The 12,585-nt window shown below is 37.6% G+C and overlaps 1 protein-coding gene across 1 annotated transcript in view; it reads left to right on the top strand.

The window, feature by feature from the left end:
• Window positions 1-11,940, top strand: part of CUL3 (cullin 3) — a 42,194-nt gene extending 30,254 nt beyond the window's left edge. The window contains exons 9-16 of the mRNA XM_015871332.3: window positions 639-809; window positions 2,125-2,232; window positions 3,969-4,093; window positions 4,430-4,526; window positions 5,327-5,461; window positions 8,707-8,893; window positions 10,681-10,826; window positions 11,460-11,940. Coding sequence (XP_015726818.1) covers window positions 639-809; window positions 2,125-2,232; window positions 3,969-4,093; window positions 4,430-4,526; window positions 5,327-5,461; window positions 8,707-8,893; window positions 10,681-10,826; window positions 11,460-11,591 — 1,101 coding nt within the window. The 3' untranslated portion in view covers window positions 11,592-11,940. The remainder of the gene's footprint in view (window positions 1-638; window positions 810-2,124; window positions 2,233-3,968; window positions 4,094-4,429; window positions 4,527-5,326; window positions 5,462-8,706; window positions 8,894-10,680; window positions 10,827-11,459) is intronic.
• Window positions 11,941-12,585: the final 645 nt, after the last annotated feature.

The following is a 12,585-nucleotide window of genomic DNA, read 5'->3' as shown; positions in this document are numbered from 1 at the left end:
TCCATCTCGCTCCCTTGGAAATGAAATTAGATTGTATTAAGTTCTGCAGTTCTCTTTTTTGGAAGCCTGGTCAGTTCCTTAAGTATATTTACAGTTCAGTAGTTATTCCCAATACTTAATGATTCTCTTGCAAAGTAACTCACTTGGTTAGCCAGTCAAATAAGCAATTCCTATTGTTTATAAAGATAAGTAATCATTGTATTTGTTGTGGCACAAGACAGGCTTTGCAAAATCAGTCTAAAAATGTAAAAATCTTAGTTCTAAGCTGACTTTCCATGTCCAGTTTTAGTTGCTGATACTGGCTTATAGTTGTGCTTCTTTTTCAGTTCTTTTTTTAATGCTTCAATATGTATGGTCATCAGGAAAATTTCACTGTTTTATCAGGAGTTTTAACCAGTCGTTGCTCCTGTCTCCCTCATCATTGCTTCTTCCTACATTTTTTGATGGTTATTTTCTCCCTTTTTCTGGATTTGTGCACTGTTCTTTGGGCTCTATTGTTCATATGGTAGAGCAGTTTTGTTATTTTCCTTCTAGGCCACTCTTACACCATATACTTGCTGTGAATTGCTTAAAGTATGCAGCTTATATATGACATTCATCCTGGAAGACTAAAACCAGTCTTATTATTTCTCCCACAGCTAACAGAGCAAGAAGTAGAAACTATCTTGGATAAGGCAATGGTTTTATTTAGGTTTATGCAGGAGAAAGATGTTTTTGAGCGGTATTATAAGCAGCACTTGGCAAGAAGACTTCTTACAAACAAGAGTGTTTCAGATGACTCTGAGAAAAATATGATATCTAAATTAAAGGTAAGACAATATCTGTGTACTTTTTCTTCTTTTATTTCATAATTATGATTTTTTTTGGCCTTATATAAGGATTGTATACGTAAGCTGCACCTTGCAGTTAAATACAGATTTGATTTTTAAAGCCCTAACAGCATATATGAAGTGTTATTCTGAAACATTATGTAGAAAGAAAAAGAAGGAAACACTGGAAAACATCTGACAATGGTCTGAATTCACAGTGGGTATTTTATTGTGTTCATTTTTGTTAATCTGCAGAAGTATACAGTACACTTTTGCAGTAACATTCAATTCCTTTTTGATGTAGTTTAAGATGGATTGAACAAAGATCTTCATACCAGTGTTTGGAAATATTTTGCTTACTTCTTTTGGTTCAGTTTATTCTGGTTGTAGGAATCACCAAGAGACTTAGAAGGTGAAGCCTAGAGATTAGCAATCCTTGAAGCAGTTTCTAATGCAGCTTCTTCCCCTCTGGTACTTTGAGTGTCTGGGGGATTTTTGAACCTGGCTGATTTGGTTGTTAAAACCAAACTTCCCTGATTCTTGTTTTTTGACCTTCATATTCCCACCATGAATGAATGAAAACTGTTCATATCGGAATTCTACAAATTATCAATATTAATTTATTCCCAATTAACTTTTAACATCTTTCCACCTAGTGCAGATGAGAATATACAGGGCATACATCTTCAGCAAGATGAATCAATGAACTGAGACTGCCCCCTTTTCTCATGGATTTGCCCAGCAATGGGAATAGTGTAGATAACATGCTGGTCTTTACCATGTGTGTGAAGCTGTGCTTTGGAAGTATACAGAAAGTCCTGACTGTTCAGTGTAAATGCAGATTTTGGTCCGTATGTCCATATATGTGCATGTCACAGATTGAAGAAAGATCTGATCTTACTTTGTGCTGTGCACTTGAAAATGACATATACTTAAAATATTTGTGCATCAGAAAACATTATTTTCTCATCATCATGTTACAAAACAGGTTAATTCATCTGTTAAAGTCTGTTAAACTTTCCCTTTTATAAGGTGAGATAAAAATGCAGATATCATGCCCCTAAAAAATACTGTAATAGGTGAAAAGGGAGGGAAAATTTTGATTTATGCAGGCTGAGATATGAAAAATATGTGGAAAATGAAAGTTATTTTGGGGTGCTTTTTTTTAAAGTTCTGAAAGTAATGGAAGTAAGAGTCCAAGTAACCACATGTGTGGAATTAGCATTTTTATGAGGCTCACAAACTGTCGCTGCTGAGTTCACGTACCAGATCTCTTTCATAGCCCTGGCACAGTGAGTGATGTTGTGTGTTTCAGACTGAATGTGGATGTCAGTTCACATCTAAACTGGAAGGAATGTTCAGGGACATGAGCATCTCAAACACGACGATGGATGAGTTCAGGCAACATCTTCAGTCGACTGGGGTAAGAGCGCAGCTTCTGTGTGTTTCTCCTTTCACTTCAGTGCAAAGCACAAACCTTCATCCAGGCGCAGGTTTTTATGTTAGCCTTCTTAAGTGAGAATCAGGATTTGGTTAGCATGCTCAAATTAAATTTCGCATAGTGTTTCTCGTCTCGTAAACTCAGTTAGTATTTCCCGAAATAGAAAAGTCATTCCAAAAGCTGATTTACAGCCCCAGCAGTACCAATTTCGCTGCATAGAATCCCGTTCCAGCTCCATTGCGTCTCTGTTGCTACTCCTCCGCCGGCCTCCTTCCTTGTGGCCGCCAGGGGGAGCGCTGCGGCCGCCTTCCCGGCTCCTCGCTGGAGCCCATGCAGGCTGAGGCACACGAGGACAGGTACAGGTGTTTGTGGACTGGCATCCTTACTGCAGCTTCTGTTCTTCAGAATGGAATGGTATTTTCCTTCTAGGATGGTTAAGATACAAATATCAAGAAAAATTTTTAGAGCAATCCCACTATTTTATTTTTTTTTTTGTAAGACTTCTGCATAGGATTCTTTTATGCTAAAGAAAACCTGACATTTTTGCTTTGAGTTAATATGATGTCTGTATTTCCTTCTTAACTATGTACAGCTAATAAGGTAAAGTTCAACTGTTAACAGCTATTCTGCTCGGTCTCATTTGAAACTGCCTTACTCTTGGCAAGGGACCAGCAGTTTGCCCAAGGGCTGCCTTTTGTTCAGCCCCATTGCCTTCTAATGACTCTTTTGGAATATTTATTTGTGATGGAAGCAGAGATGTTTCTGTTGGTGTTCGTAATATTTGAGATAAAATTGATCTCTTGTTTTCTTTAAGTATTGCTGTTAAACATCCAGGCAATTTTGCATTCTGTAGGGAACAGTCAATTCTACTCCTTTTTAAACCATTTATTTACCTCAAATATGTGCAGTGCCTCCTAGAGGAATCAGAAATCTGCTGTCTCTAAATAATCTGACCTGCAGAGTCTCCTGCTGGATTCTGTATCCCAAGATATGGGTAGTGCCAAGGTCTATTTAAAGAATGATTGGTTTGATACCATTAAGGGGAAAGCCCAGGATAACATTACTCAGAATTCTACAGCTGTAATTCCAAAACCTTAAAATGTTAAGAGCTTTTTTTAGAAGACTAGATCATTTTAAGGCACTTTCCATTTGTACTGTTCTAGCAATGAAGGGATGGAAACTGAACGACTTACAGAACTGTTCTGGGTCTGCTGTGTATAATGCATGATATGTGTCACTCTGAATTTATACTGTGTCCTAATCTGACTGAGACCAAAAACCTCAGGGAAAGGTTGTCACTTTAACTGAAATTATTTCAGTTCCTGATAAAGACACTTTCTTTATATTCCTGTCTTTAGCAATCTGGCTTTGCTGTACGTAGTCAAAAGGGGAAAGCCTGTTTAGAAAGAACTGATACATATGTTGTGAATTCCATCCATGGTCACAGGCATTTCACTCTTGGTTAGCACTTAAAGTCTGTACACTCTTAAGTGCCACAGGAGAGTAACGTGGAGCTTTTTGGTATATCATCTGACATTCTGGTGGTGATAAGTTCATTTGTTCTGTGTTGGTATAATAATGCTTATAGATATACATTCTATTTTTTCCTTAATCTGTGCATGTTCTGAACATTCTACATGGTTAAAAAAAAAAAAAAACAACAAATAAACGGTAAAGCACAATCTTTTAAAACAATGAATATTTTCTTCTGATTGCAGGTCTCATTAGGTGGTGTTGATCTTACAGTGCGGGTCCTCACAACAGGCTACTGGCCTACACAGTCAGCCACACCAAAGTGCAACATCCCTCCAGCTCCCCGACATGCTTTTGAAATATTTAGAAGGTAAGTATTAAAGCAGGCTTTGAGATAGAGGTTTTAAGAGCAAACTTTCTAAACTTAGCTTACAGGTCTGTTTTCCCATTAGAATGAAATACATGCCATCATAGTGCTCCTGTTCAGTTGCTGCAAAAATTGAGAATACAGTATTCCCATTTTTAATTTGAGTCTTTGGGGGTTCTTAATGTGATTTTTAATGCAGTGTTTTGAAAAAAGGAGGAGTTAGAAATTTCCTTAATTGCTATGGAAAGTGCACGTAATTACTAAGCTTCTACTAAGCATTTTCCGCTTAATACGTGATTTACATTTTGTATTTAAGTTTTGGATTCATTTAAATTACAGATTTTATTTAGCCAAACACAGTGGACGACAGCTGACACTCCAGCATCACATGGGCTCTGCAGATCTCAATGCCACTTTCTATGGGCCAGTCAAAAAGGTAAAGTATGAAGGTTATGAGAGTGTTGCATTTTAACATTTAGAATAAAAGCTAAGCAAGTGCACACTTGTATTAACTTCATGATTTTATAAAATAAGCTTGCCCATTGATAAGTGCAAAAAGTGCCTTTCGTGCCTTGTGTATTCTTCCTTTGTAAATGTTTGAAAATGTTTTCTCCTAAATCTGATTTTAATGTGTCACAAATCATCCCTTTTAGCTCCTTGCAGAAAAGTAGTAATTTGAATGTTGAAGGAAATTGGGTGTTCTGCTGGTTTTTTGATGGAAATAGTCAAAAGTAAAATGAAATTTATCTTTAGACTCATTTTAGTTAGTGTGAAAACATACTTTGAAGCCAAGTCTACCCTGCTTTTCATTATGCAGAGTGCTAGCAATGTAGACATTTTTCCAAGTGTGTATAATACTTAGTATTTATATATACAGGAAAAAGCTGGAAGCTATTCAGGTGGTGGAGCAGGTGCCCATAGAGGCTCTGGGGTTTGTTCTTGGAAATGCTCAGTATTTGTCTGGATGGAATCTCGAGTGTCCTGTTCTGTATGGCCTGGCTCTGAGCAGAGGCTGGACCATGCAGCATACCAAGGTGCTACCTAAAAAATCCGCTGTGATTGTAAGATCACCTGCTGGAGAGAGATCCTGGTGATGCCACCAGGCAGGCATATGCCATTCTATCACATCTATAGACGGAGCTCCAAGATAAATTTCATCATGTAACTTCCATCTTACTGAGAACATATTTTGGAGCAAAGAATGAACTGACAGTAGTTCTGTTATTTTTAAAATAGGAAGATGGCTCAGAGGTTGGCGTAGGAGGTGCCCAAGTAACTGGCTCAAATACACGGAAGCACATATTGCAAGTCTCCACTTTCCAGATGACAATATTAATGCTCTTTAACAACAGAGAAAAATACACCTTTGAGGTAAGAATTGTTTGGTTTTTTTTTTTCTTACCTGTCTTTCAAATAACTTTTTTAGACTTTCTTGTTCTGTTAACGAGGTATTTGAAGAACATGTGCTTCTCATTCCACTGGAGTATGGCTCAGACTGATAAATGCAGGAACCGATCAGCAGCACTGCTTTATCTAGAAACAGTTCCAGAAGAGGATATCATTTGGAAATGGAAGTTGTCAGGACTGTTGAAGAGGGTTATTGAATAGGGTTATTACTTGGCTGTAGAGCAATAGAAAAGCTGAAGCTGAAATGCTCATTTTCTTTGAGGAACCAAATCTATAGGCCCAGGGGGAAAAGGGATTTTTGTGTCGTTGCTTTTTAGGCAGTTAAAGTGTTTAAACCAGCAGCCTGGAGTGAGCTGTAGGGTTAATCAAAGAATGTACATCCCTTCTCTGACCCGGTGAACCAGAAAGGACAGTAAAGAAGTTCCAAAGAGTTTCCTAATATGGAGACTGGAAGGGCATTACTTGGGAAGGTTGAAGCTCATAAAAGGTGGTGGAGAATGCTTTGGGAGTGGCATTCTTCTAGCCTGCTATTACAAGGATGTTTATTTGAAACAGTTGGGATTGAGAAAGGCAGAGTTTGTTAAGAGACTCTTGAATATTACTCATGGTTTACAAAAGAGTATTTGAGAGCTCAGAAAGTTCTATGTTCTTTGTGGTGCATTGCAGTAGCATTATAACTTTGAGTGCTTCCTCAACAGAGAACTTAAAAAGGAAGGAGGATTTAACAGCTAGGTTAACAGCTTGGTTTTCCTAATTGAAATTGGGCTGGCAGCTACACTATTTTACAAATGTATTGGGTTTTTTTGTGAATAATAGAGCCTCATTTATATATGAATAAATAATAGTTGGTATTGACAAATACAACTATAATATGTGCTCACAATTACAGCTAATTTATAATCTAATTACAGTTAGTTTCACTAAGACCAGATGATAGAGAACTGTCTGCAAGTGGTTAGGTTGTATATATTTGTTTTCTCTTGTTTAGGAGTTTTTAAGCTGTTCTTTGTGTCAGCCTAGAACTGAAACATTAGGAAGGCATACTTATTTTGTTTGCCTTCTTTGGTGGAGCATGTGGGAGATGTCTTCCAGCAGAAAAGCTTGTGCAAATCTAAGAGTAGATGGAATTTTGTCTGTCTTCCTTGACTGTTGAATACCATAGTTAATTACCAAGTGCTGGCATATGCCGTTGTTGTAGTTAGTGTTAGAAGTTAGTGCTTTTACTGCAACATAGTGTGAGAGGATGGCTTGCAGTATGCTTGAGTAAGCAGAAAAGCATTCCTGATATGCAAGTGTTTCTGCAGATTCACAGCTGGACAGATTAATTTTAAGTTGCTTTTGTGGTTGTATAGTCTTTGCTATTTACCTCTGCTTTGTTTTCTTTGTATTCAGTGAGATTATTAACTGGGAACTTGCTAAGATTGTGAACAGCTGTTAATCCGTGTGATTGAGAGAAAAGTGAGATTATGATGACGCAAGAATAATGTGTAAGGTTCTACAGAAATGTAAAGGATCGTTGCGTAGCAAGATTCCTTTTCCAAAACATATGCAGTTACTGTATTTCTGTATGTCAAGGGTTTGTTTACATCAACAAATGAACAAGTGGCCATGTGGGTCCAGCTTAATGTTTCTTGCTTCTAAGAGGAAAGATATTTGTGCAAGCCCTCAGAGCTTGTTCCGTTTGCATTCAATTCAGTTTCTTTTAATGGAATCTCATGTAATGCTCAGCTTTTTTTTTTTTTTTTTTGGCTGAAGTTTACAAAGCAGCTCAATGTTTTGATGGGTGAAATGTACAACTTTAACGATAATGCCGAAAATGAAGGGAAAATACTTGGTTTTTACTATATCTTTGGGTTTCACAAGCAAGAAATACAGATGTTGTTGTATTAGAATTAAAACTAGTGATTATTTTAACAAAAAAGTGATGCTGGAACTTAAAAACTGGCATTTGTTCTCTTTTGCTAATTTCTGCTTGTGAGGAATTGCAGGTTGAAGACTGTATGAATAAAAATCCTTCTAGTCTTTTTGTCATTTCAACAATATGACTTTTTTTTTTCCTTCTAACTTCCTTGTGTTTTTTTCCATATAATATCCAGTCTTCATGTGTAGAATTGGACAAAGGCCATGCCTAGAATAATATCTTTTGTAGGTTCCAGATGGAGCTCGTTTGGTAATGTTTTTGGAACTAAAATTATGTAATAGGTACAGCTTTTGTGCACAGCTCTATTATTTGCCTCAAAATAATGCATTTTTGGAGATGTGGGGAAAAGTAGAGCCACTAAGATGATTGGAGGGCTGAAGCACCTCTCCTATGAAGAAAGGTTGAGGAAACTGGGCTTATTTAGCTTGGAGAAGAGAAGGGGCTGGGGAGAACTTGTTGCGGTCTTCCAGTACTTAAATGGGAGCGCTTAAACAGGAGGGGAAATGGCTGTTTACATGGGTGGGCAGTGATAGAACAAAGAGGAATAGCTTTAAACTAAGACAGGGGAGGTTTAGGTTAGAGATTAGGAGGAAGTTTTTCACCCAGAGTGTGGTGACGCACTGGAACCGGTTGCCCAAAGGAGGTTGTGGATTCCCCATCCCTGGAGGCATTCGAGGCCAGGCTGGATGTGGCTCTGGGCAGCCTGGTCTGGCGGCTGGTGACCCTGTACATAGCAGGGGGTTGAAACTGGATGATCTTTGAGGTTCTTTTCAACCCAGGCCATTTTATGATTTTCCTTTGTCTTGCAGCAATTGTATAAACGTGCCTAAAAAATGATATGCCACAGATGAGGGGAAGGGAGAGCAGAGGACCATCTGTTTTTCCCATTCATATTCATAGCTACTTTTTTTTGTCCAACTTGATGAACTTTTTGCCTTCTTCAGGGGGAGCATATTGCAGTACAGTTCTTCCTGTGCTTCTTATTTTTAAGCTTGCTTATGAATTCTGAAATGTTTTGCACATGTTAATGGCTCAATTGGAAAGCTACAGCATGGAAAAAACTTTGTTTTGCTTTCATCAAGAACAGGGAACACGTTTACTTGTAATAGCAATTTAATTATGAAAGGATAGCTTTTAGTTGTATGTTTCCAAACCTTGATTTCTGATGAATGTGTTAGAGGCATTATGTGAAGTGTAAGCTGGATTTGGTTTATAGCCTCAACGTTTACCCAAGTCTTCAGGTCTTCAGTGCTATTAGCTGTAAACTGATGAGGACATTTTTCTTCAGGAAATTCAACAAGAAACTGATATACCTGAAAGAGAACTGGTCAGAGCCCTACAGTCCCTTGCGTGTGGCAAACCAACACAGCGTGTTCTCACAAAAGAGCCCAAATCGAAAGAAATAGAAAATGGACATATATTTACCGTGAATGATCAGTTCACATCTAAACTACACAGAGTCAAGATTCAGACAGGTAAGTGGCTTTTTATATTGTCTTGTCCTTAAAATCCCTAATCTTAGAATGTTGTTTTGTAAGCTTGATGTCCATATAGGCAGAAGGAAATGAGTCATATTTCTTAGTTGTTAATGGTTGTGGAGCCAGGAGTTGGACTTGATCCTTATAGGTCTTTTTCAACTTGAGGTATGCTGTGATTTAATAAATCTGATTCTAGTTGCATCAAAACAAGAACTTAAATAATGGAAGTATGGAAGTGATAGTTAATCAGCCTTCTGCTTTTCAAAATGTGAACTTCTGTCTTAAAAGGAGATGTTAAAAGGGAAATTTGGATAGTCAAATTAAAAACATCAGGCTACTGGCTGGCTCATAAAAAAGGTAGCCTCAAGTGTGTAAGTTATTGTACTGCTGTGAAATTGAGCAAAAGCTTCATCACGTGATAGAACAAGGTTTATTTCCACATAACAGTTAGCTGCTGCATCTTTGGCCATGATTTGAGTGGAGTTAATGGATGAGAGCAACTGATGGTGTGACACAACTTTACCAGCTCAGTGAAGTGCTGCTTTATGTTACATATAAGTAATATTGATATCCTTAGTTCAGAAAGCTCTCTGCATATACTTTCTGACTTGTTGTATTGATGTAGATGCTCTTCAAAGTGTTTTGGAAAATAGCTTTGTAATTTTAGTACATCATTTTCTGACTTAATGGGTCTTGGTATGTAAAATACACAGCATTATTTGTATTTTAGTTGTCTTTTCATGCAGCGTTGGTAATTCACGTGCTGTTTATTGCTCATAATACAGCTTTGGGCTTCTGCTTAGCCTGCTGTGTCCTGGGATGTAGGTGTGTACATCTACAGGTGCATACTTGTTATTACATTGTGTGTATCCTGCTGCTGAAGCAATATCTGGGCTGACTTCATGTGCACGCACAGTGCTGTGCTCTCAGCTTGCTCACCACGTGGTGAGCAAGGATGCAGCAGCCCAGTGCAGCAGAGAGCAAGAGTGCAGCAGACCAGATCTCTATGATCAGGGCCCAAGAACATCACTGGCAGAACTGGAGTCTGTGATAACTCTTGGAATTTTGGTGTAGTTCTGCTTTATCATCTCACAAATTTCTGGGGTAGGGGAATAGAGTTTAGAGTTCAAGGTGGTTTAAGAGCAAGTTTGATGCTTTCAGTTTTATTCTTCTTACAAAGATGACTTTTAATGTATATCTCTTTAAAAACAATAAATACTTGAGACTTTTGAGTGAGGTACAGTGGGGGGCAGGTAGTGGAAGCAGCGTGGGAGGAGGGATTGTTTATGATGATACTTGGGTAAAAAGGTTAGAAAAGGGCAGGAACAAAGCATAAAAGAATAGAATACGAGGGTGAAAACAATTGAGATGAAGAGGATAAAGAAAGACTTTCATCTGACTGAGGAACTTCTTAAGTAGTTAACTGGTTTATGAAGAAAGCTTTGAGTCATTTGTCTTTTTAAATTAACGAATTTCATTATTTTAAAGAGAAAAATATTTAATGGGAGCATGGGGGTGGTTGTGCCTGTAAGCAGGTCTGAGCACAGCTCAAATTCTAACATAGCAATAATTAACAGATCACTACCTTGTCAGTTGCTATCAAAATATGCCAGAAAATGTTAATATGTTCTTATGGCTGTTTTTCATAAAATATGAGTTTGAGAATGTGAAAACTTGGGAAAGGTTTCATGAAATGAAATAAATAGTGAAGCTCAAGCTTGTACAACATTAATTTTAACTTTGCTAAGATATTTTGTTCTGTTTTTTTTTTCCCCCCCTTCTAGTTGCTGCCAAACAAGGAGAATCTGATCCAGAAAGGAAAGAAACAAGGCAGAAAGTAGACGATGACAGAAAACATGAGATAGAAGCTGCTATAGTTCGGATAATGAAATCTAGAAAGAAGATGCAACACAACGTGCTAGTAGCAGAGGTATATTTGTGCATAATTTTAACATGGACTTGGAAATTGCTTTTGTTTTTCCATTTGATTCATGTAAGTTACACTAGTCTTATGTGGCTCTGGAGGGTTTTTGAGAAATTGTAATTAGTACATCCTGATTTTCCCATTTATATAAAGACACCTAAATCCACACCCTTTAGTTTAGAACGTATTCACGTGTACCTGATTTTCCTTCCTCCTTTACTGCTATTAAAATGTCATATTCCTGAAGGTACCAATTGGTGATGAAAACCACTGTGCTTAGCATGAATTATTTTCTGCTTTGGTCTTGTTGCTGACTGTTGGGTCCAAGACTGAGAGTTTCAGACTCTGCAGAGAAAGGGTGAGAGTGCTGCTTCTCTTAACCCACTGAGTTCTGACACCTTTGCAGTCTTCCACTCTTCCGTGGTTGTGAAACTGTTTCCAGGTTTGGCCATTCCTCTCTCAAAAATGAGCAGACATCCGAAGGGAAAAAATGATGGAATAGTGCAAATTGATTCTTGTTTCATGGTTGTAGCCAACCCTGCCTATGTACAATTGTCTGATTATTTTGATTAGTTAAGATTCTTAATGATCTTGCTTGACCTGTAATTTTACGTTATTGTTTTTAATGTTATGTTTTAGGTAACTCAGCAGCTGAAGGCCCGATTCTTACCAAGTCCAGTTGTTATTAAAAAACGTATTGAAGGACTTATTGAGAGAGAATATTTGGCACGAACACCCGAGGATCGCAAAGTATACACTTACGTAGCATAAAATGCGTTCAGAAAATTTGATTTACTCTTGGACTATACTCTTCGCATGAACTGGGAAGTTCTTTTAAATCATTAATATTAAGACGACCATCTCTTCTATTAAATTACAATACATGTTCTAGACCATTCAGATCAAGCCTTTTACTCCTTTTGAGAGTTTTCAACATGAATTGATTGAGCTTCAGGCTTTTCAACGTTATCCCTGTAGAGATCATCCTTACAATTCTTTGGGAAAATGTGAATGTGCCGCGTTTGTTTTCAATACTGTATGAAAACAGTAAAATAAAAACAAATTTAGAAAATACAGCTCATTAAAAAAAATAAAATTGTTGGAATTTCATTTCCCCAGATCTTCAGTGTTGATGTAAATGTGTTTCTGTAGTGATGCTTAGCACTTCGCGCATTGTATAAGTTGGGTTAAAAACACAATCACGACCGGTAAGACGGAATTCCCAGTTATATTGCTCTGCTTCAGATGTTTCTTTGACCCCAGCCATGTTTAATTTAAATATTTGGTAACCTTTTGAAGACCCAAGAATACAACTTGAGCATGTTTCACTCTTCCAGCTGCACTCATTGTTTGAACAACATGAATCAGGAACTACTGGGGGCTCAGAATAGACCATAACAATTTTGACTTTCCCTTCTGTAATTTGAGTTCTTCTAAATTATACTCTAGGTTTGTTCTGGTTTCTTCATAGGAAAAAGGAGAAGATATTAGTGTGTATAAACTGTATAATACTTTTTGCTGTTGTACTCACTGCTGATGGTGGATTGTACAGGGCGATGTTTTTATTTCACTAAATGTAGACAAAATTTTAAAATAAATGGATCTAGTGTACACAAACAATTCAAGTGTGGTAGAGTGCAGGAATGGCAACGTTTGGAACTGAATACTGTCCTCTGGGGAACCGTACTGGGATTATATTTTGTCAGTTAATACTGTAGATGGATCTGTAGCCCCAGGGTTTCCCATCATAAGTACGTATTTCAGG

The sequence above is a fragment of the Coturnix japonica genome, chromosome 12 (genome assembly GCF_054131305.1).
Source record: "Coturnix japonica strain WE chromosome 12, WE-NBRP24, whole genome shotgun sequence".
Classification (NCBI taxonomy): Eukaryota; Metazoa; Chordata; class Aves; order Galliformes; family Phasianidae; genus Coturnix; species Coturnix japonica.
The sequence above is the reverse complement of the archived record's forward strand: the minus strand, read 5'-3'. Positions and strand labels throughout refer to the sequence as shown.